Source organism: Drosophila guanche, unplaced genomic scaffold (genome assembly GCF_900245975.1).
Source record: "Drosophila guanche unplaced genomic scaffold, DGUA_6, whole genome shotgun sequence".
Taxonomy (NCBI): domain Eukaryota; kingdom Metazoa; phylum Arthropoda; class Insecta; order Diptera; family Drosophilidae; genus Drosophila; species Drosophila guanche.
This window is the reverse complement of record NW_022995743.1, coordinates 16,532,398-16,539,794: the sequence shown is the minus strand read 5'-3', so window position 1 is coordinate 16,539,794 and position 7,397 is coordinate 16,532,398. Positions and strand designations below refer to the sequence as shown.

General features: G+C 42.3%; 1 protein-coding gene across 1 annotated transcript; it reads right to left on the bottom strand.

Annotated features, from left to right (window-relative positions):
• Window positions 1-5,444: 5,444 nt before the first annotated feature.
• LOC117578626 (probable cytochrome P450 9h1) lies at window positions 5,445-7,173 on the bottom strand. The gene is made up of 2 exons (XM_034264235.1): window positions 6,418-7,173; window positions 5,445-6,362 (listed from the first exon to the last, which is right to left on the bottom strand). The coding sequence occupies exons 1-2, from the start codon at window positions 7,135-7,137 to the stop codon at window positions 5,520-5,522; spliced, it is 1,563 nt and encodes a 520-aa protein (XP_034120126.1). The 5' UTR covers window positions 7,138-7,173; the 3' UTR covers window positions 5,445-5,519.
• Window positions 7,174-7,397: the final 224 nt, after the last annotated feature.

Genomic DNA, 7,397 nt, shown 5'->3' with positions numbered 1-7,397 from the left:
TGAAGGAGATAATTTATTTAAACAACATGATGTGAGGTTGATAAAATATGGTTATATTTATGGCACATTAAACTTCTTGGGTATTCGGAAAATATCTACAGATGTATGTAAACTACGACTGCATTTGGTCGTTGTGTGTGGGGCTTCTTAGGCTGTGATTTGCATTCCTGCATCCCTTCTTCAGCATTATTTATACGAGTAATTACCAAATGCAAATCATTTCGGTCTCCCACACTTTTCACCCGCGTGACCCCATACAAATTCAATTAACTAGCTAATTCTGTATTATTGTTCCCCGCCAAATGCAATCAGCTGTCAGCTACGAGTTCCTGTTGGGACAAAGCCATAAAATAGAAATTAATTGTGTGCATATTCGAATTTGTGGGCAATTGGTAAAAGCCAAATTGCACGCAACGGCAAAATTAAAATTGATTCTTTGTATTGTTCATTTATTATTTGTTTTAGTGGTTTTGCTGGCAAAATGCTCGGGGGAAAACAATCCCAATAAATAACACATAATAAAACTACAAATTAATAAATAGTTACGTGAACCGACGCGGACACACAGACAACATTCGGAATACTTCTCTCAACTTGTAGCAAAAATGTAAAATGCAAATCCAATCGCAATTGTAGAAATTAAGAGAAAAAACAAATGTAATAAATCCATTCAAATACTTAGCATACCTTCCTTCTACGAGCATTGCATTTTATATCATTTGCATACCAATTAAATGAAAAGAAATTGATTTATAAATATTCAACCCGCTGGAAACTTTACGAGTACATACATAAAGTGTAGCAGAAATTATGAAATGTAAATTGGAAAAGCACATTACAGAACATACTACAGTTCTGACGCTGCCTGCAGATAAACATACAGATAAATATTGAAAACATTCCAATTCAACGATAAAAAAAATATATTATAATAATATGAAATAATCGCACAACACTGTTGTTCCTACATGTGTTCAATGTATTTTGATTTCCATTGTTAAACGAGCTTCGAAAGGCTGCCACTCCCATGTAAATTAACAAGATTTCCCTATGCCATGCATTATTTTCAGTTTTCCGAATGTGACACGCATTTGTGTCATATTATGAATATTACGGGAACTTTAAGTAACTGAAAACAGACGCACACATACATACATACTCCGATAATGGAACCTGCCAACGAGCAAACGCTTATGCAAATTTCCTAGTTTCGCTTGTTTTTCCCCAAAAACTTACCCCGTACCATGACGAGAGGTGGGAGAGAGGACTAATGCAAACATTTGCCGCCTTTTAGCAGCATAATTTTCACATTTCTATACACATGCACGTACATATGTATATTTATATATGTACCATATATAAAATATATGTCTCTGTAGCGTAGTGTGTCGGAGTACAAAAGAAAAGCGACTGTGGCAGTGGCAGTGGCAGTGGCGTGTTTATGTTTCGGATGCGTTGCAAAATGACATCCTGTCACATTTCCTCACCGCTATGCGTACGAAAGAGAGAGTTTGTGCGTGTGGCAGAGGTGTACGGGTACGTGAGAGAGATGGTGACACACACATACACATGTGTGATACGTCCGTCATTCCGTCCCTCCGCCAGGCCGTCCGTATGGATTGTCTGCCTGGCTCCGCCTTTAAGCCACGTCACTCCGGCAAGGGCAACCGGAAGAGGTGGATGGAGGCGGCAACAGCTGCTCGACAATCGCACGTTTTATTTAAATTTCACGCACCCATACTCCAACGAAAAATAAAAACCACCACAGTGGGCACACTTTTAGCAAAAGTGCAGAGAAAATGTAATTTAATTTTATTTTCCGTCATGGAATCAGAGAGGAAATTATGATATGTTAAGATGATTTTATGCAAACGGATATATTTAAAGTATGAATTATTTAAAGTAAGTACTAGAACACAAAATACTTCCACTGTGCTTGGGCCACGTTGAGGCAGGTTAAATGAACAAATTCCTCCGCACACCCGCTGGACAGCCATTCTGGAATTTCTTTCATCACACACAGAGAGGCACACACACACACACACATGCTCACCGGCTGGAGTTTTATACGCATTTAATGAGACAATATTGAAATTAACATTATTTTTTATGATTTTGATTTTATAAGTAGGCACTTTGGGCTGTCATAAAAAAGCCGGCATACGGATGTACGGAAATGTCGGCATGCGTACGTAAGTATCCGTATTTATAGCCGCTCTTTTGGAAAATAAAGGAAATAATAAAACGCCAAAAATGGTCCACAGAGCTCGGGCTAAGCCGCAACAAGATTGTTTTCAGGTTGTTTGCACATTTCGGAGGCTGAGTGACTTTGAAAGCAGAGATCTAAGCATCTAATGAACGTAAGCCCTCATGGTAGAAGTTGAAAGAGGAATTCCTAATAACCCAATATAACAAAAATAACAACACATCAATTTGCATTGCTCCATAATAATTACTACAATAAGACGACTGTATGTACTGTATGCACATATAACCATTTAAATCGACTTACTCTGGGAATACCCACAGCAGCTTTCCACATTTCGACCAAAGTTTAAAACCCCAGTGGAGGCCCCAAAAAGGATATAAATTATTTGCATACAATTTTAATGTGCACAAGCCATGAAGAGGGCTCAGTGGGCAATTTGGCTAAGTAGTGCGAAAGGCCACAGGTCGGGGGACAGTAAGCCCATGCCGGGTATTAGTGCAAAAACCGCAAAATGCCAACAATTGGCTGAATATTAACTGTGAAATGCAGTTGGAAATATGTCAAATATATCTACCACATGCATGTATGTATGTATGTATGTGAGTATATCCGTTCATGGAAGGGGTAAAGCGAGGTGAGCATTTACATTAATTGCATTGGCCGCAGGTTGTCCATGAATCCACCTCTGCCACCCTAAACGCATTCACAAATCCCTAAAGTGGTTTAAAGACTTAAATGCAATTAGAGTAATTAGCCCTCTTCGATGTTAATTAAATTTTCGTTTGTGTAATTTGATTGAGTGGAAAACTGTTATCGCATTGGCACAGACGAGTGTTCATTTCGGGTCTGTCAGATCACTACAGATAAGAGCACATACATACATAGATGGAATGTAAAAATACAAATCCAAAAAGCACATAGTGACTCCTGTCAACCTATCTACATCAGCCAATTCTGACCATACCAGAGTGGACCATACTCTAAGTGGAGTTGACAATTGTATTTGTTTGGCTTAAGCATTTCTGTTATAAAAGATAAAAAATAAAAGCGCTTTTTGCTGATTTTATTTGTGTGGCTTAAAAACGCGCTTTGCTGAATTTTTTAAGCACTTCTCTATTACCTTTAGGTAGTGAGCAGGACACGTAAATATTACCACAGCAACCACTCTTGGGCTCCCAACGAGGTGCCCTAATAGGATTTTGTTCCAGTTGAGTGCCAGAATCTCCCCTGTTTTTTTTGGTTCTTCAACTAAAATTGGAAATATGCTCAGCTTATTTTTATATATAGTATGAATATATATTTCTACATTATGTACATTATTTTAAGGCAACAACTTTTTGTGGTCCGCCTGTTAGAGAGAGAGGGAGAGAGAGTAAGAGAGACGTAGAGTTGGCATTGGTACAAGAGCGAGATGCAAGTAAGGTCATAAATGTAAGGCAGTTTCGAGTTGAACTTTATTTAATTGAGTATTTCGGTGTTAAGGCTATGCAAATGCAGACAAGCACCGCACAGAGAGATGTCAGGTTTATGAGAATAGTTGGCTGAGGCTTTCGGAGCTCTGTGGAACTTTCTCTTTAATTTTCGAAAGTGTCGGCGTCACAAAAGCCACTCATATGTTATGCCGAGTTGGAGTTGAAAATTCTTGAAAATATAATTTGCCGTACTCTATTCGATATTAATCTCTGCGAGTATATAACTCAGTAACTATTATTTGGAATTGGATTTTCTCAACCGAAACAGAAACCTAAACATTTTTCTATGATTATTTCAATTGGTATTCCGTTGCAATAGAATGCAATGGGAGTTTGTTTGTGCATGCGGGAGTTTAATGCAGGCCATAAACTAGCTAGAAGGACACCGGGAGAGAGAAAACTTGTGGCAGGGCCATAAAAATGCTCAACAATAAATAAGAAACAAAAAGCGTTGCACACTCCGAGGCGCACTCTGGCTTACATGAGTTTATTATGCTCTACAAGGCATTATCCTCACATGTTAGTCATGTGTTCTGTGCATCTGTGTGTGAGACCCTTAGTGTGTGTGTGTGTGTGTGTGTGTGTGTTTGTGCAGTGAGGCATCATTTTATTTATGCTTATAATGCTGCGCAATGAATAATTATGCAAATGGGCAGGCTTATGGTCAAGCCGCTTTCCGCAGCAACAAATTGCAAGATTCTGCACAATTTACCGCAGACTCAACGACAAGCCACACCACACAGACCCACAAACACACACACAATGGGGTCTACAATATATTCCCCTTTCCCATAAAACAATTTTAAACGTCACTGACGAAACAAAATAATTATCAGCAGCAAAGAAAATGCAAAGCGCAAACAAAAACTTTTCACTTTTTCGCGCCTTTTCAACTTTTCTTGTGGCCTTTGAGACGAAAAGTTTCAGTGCACGCCAGACTTGGAACCGACTCGGAATCAGAATCAGTTCCCACCCTCCCTCCATCAGCCTTTGGCCATTTCCCCACCAACTTTAAGCTTATAAAACTTGGGTAAAAGTCTTGGTGGATCAAGGCTTAATCGCCAGCCGCTTTATAAATCAAATCTTGAAATCAAAACAAAAAGTTTTTGCTTTTGCCTTGGACAAGACGGGAGATTTCGAATATGTATTTTGGGGTGCATAATATTTATTATCTCACAGCTGTTGACTGGAAAATAAATCAATATCGTATTAACTGCTTAGACGAGCAACAAAACTTTTGCCTAAATACTGCCCCCCAAAGCACATAAATAACGAAAATGTCAAAAACTTTTGGTTTCTCTGCTGGTCGGAGGAGCCGTGGGAGTTTCTTGAGCAACAACTGAACTGGACAAGAAGCCAAATGCCCTAGTACCAGGAGCAGGGCCTGTCTGTGACACTTCCCGAGTATTTTGTTATACTCTTGCAGAGGGTTTTCCGATTTTCAGCAACTTATTGTATAAGTCTTACACTTGATCTACACTGATCATCAGCAACATTAGGGTAAAGTGGGAACCTCAAAGATCGCGTCACAACTTAAGGAAATATATCAAATAATAAAAATTCAAATAGGTATACAACACTTCGGCTACCTATATATAATTGGTACTATTTCCAATTACTCTGGATTAACTTGAGACGCTTGAGACTTGACCAGAGAGGAAAATTACGCTTGATGTTAGGAAAGGAATTAATTGAAAAAATCCGCAACTGAAGCTGTCATGGCATGGACTACCCTGCTGTTTGGTTGATTAATGGAAAACTGCTTCAGCTGCATACAAGTTTTAATGAAAAAAAACGGCTGTCGATTAATTAGCTACAATGCAATCGATGGAGTTCAATCAGTTGCGCGGCTCGAATTTGAGCCAAAAGCCATCCTTTGGTTGCAGGTTGTGGCCAATTATGCTATCGAGCAGATTGGTCGATGTCTTCTGGGCCGGCAGCAGCCTGAAGCTCAGAATCAATTGGAAGAGAATGGACTTGAGCTCCATGAGGGCCAGTCGATTGCCAATGCAGTTCCGCGGACCCACTCCGAAGGGCAGGAAGGTGCTGGACTTAATTTCCGACTTGCGCTCATCTGAAAAGCGCTGGGGATCGAAGCGTTCCGGCTCTGCAAAGTTCTCGGGATCGTGGTGCAGCGGAAATATGGGTATCTGCAGCACATCGCCCTTCTTGGCAGAGAACAACTTCTGCCCGCTCTCGTCACATAGGTCGATGTCCTTGTGGCACTCGCGATCCGTGGATATGGCTGGAGGCCACTTCCGAAGCCCCTCCTGTACAACCATGTCCAGGTACTTCATTCGCGTCAACGTGTCATATGTGAGAGGTTTGCCAGCCAACTCCCTGTCCACCGACTGTATCTCCTCGTATAATTCGAACTGAACTTCGGGGTTCATGCAGAGCTCGTAAGTAAGGTAGCAGAGGGCCGACGAGATGATGCTGAATCCAGCGAAGAAGAAAAGCAAACACTGGGCCAGCAGATCCTCATCGGTGAACTCTGCGTACTGGCTGGCGTCCTTTGATTGGTCCACCAGCTGTGCATACCTCAGCTGCTTGGCCTCCATCAGCAGATGGATCATGTCGGGACGCACCACGTTGTGCTCCTTGCGATACCTCATGGCCACCTTCACCAGACTTGTGAAGTAGTCGATCTTCTCCGAATCCAGCACCTGGATGCGCAGCAGCTATGGGACCAAGGGAGCCAATATAGAGATACATAACGACCAATAGCAGACTCACCTTCATTAGTCGCGGCACCAGGGCATGGAGAACAGCCTTGACAATTGCCCAGGCGCTAACCTTTGACAGCGACTGTCCGATGCGAAAGAATTCGTTGTCTTTCCGTCTGAATGAGTTCACGCTGAGTCCAAAGGCGACGGTGGCAATCACATCGTTGGCGAAACGAGTAAAGTAATCCTTCATTTCCAGCTCAATGGCCCCGGCCTTCGATTGTTTCAGCTGCTCCCCAACATGCCTCACTGCCTCCTCGCTGCACGAGTGGATCAGCTGGTACATGACCCTCATTTTGCTCCCGGTGAATGCTGGCGTCAGAATGTAGCGCATCTCCCGCCAAGCGCCATCCTTCAGCGACATGAGGCTCTTCGAGAGAATCGACTCCTGCGCATTATTGTGCATGCTGTGGTGGTTGACGAAATGGTCAAACTCCTTAATGCCCACCAGCTTGATCAGCTCCGGATCACGTAGGAAGATGATGGGATCTCTCAGGGCGTACATGCCGTACACCCTGCTCCCCCGGTACTGCATATGCTCCTCAATCATATACTTCAGCACGGGCAGGCCACCGGCCATAGCTCTGATGGGTATATTGCCCAGCAGGGGCTTTGGCTTGGCATGCGGCACGCCCCTGTCGGTGAGCACATCGTATTTGGCCACGGACCACTTGTAGAGCAGAACGAAAAGCACGGCGAGAAGCGAGAGCGCTACAATCCATTGTTCCATGATGTCAGAAAGAGTGTCTTAATTGAACCGCACAAGTGAAATGTTGGAAATTAACTGATACACGCGATTAGAACGATGATAGTTGAGGGCAAGCTTTCTCTCTCCCGAAAGCTCTCAAAAGCTTCCCGGGCTCCAAAGCGCAGCGCTCTCTTCGTTCCGTTATCAAGCGATCGACCGTAGGTGGTTTTCGGTTCATTACCCACATCGGAATTGGATATATTTTATCTGGGCATACAAATAGAATTAGCATATTAAATATT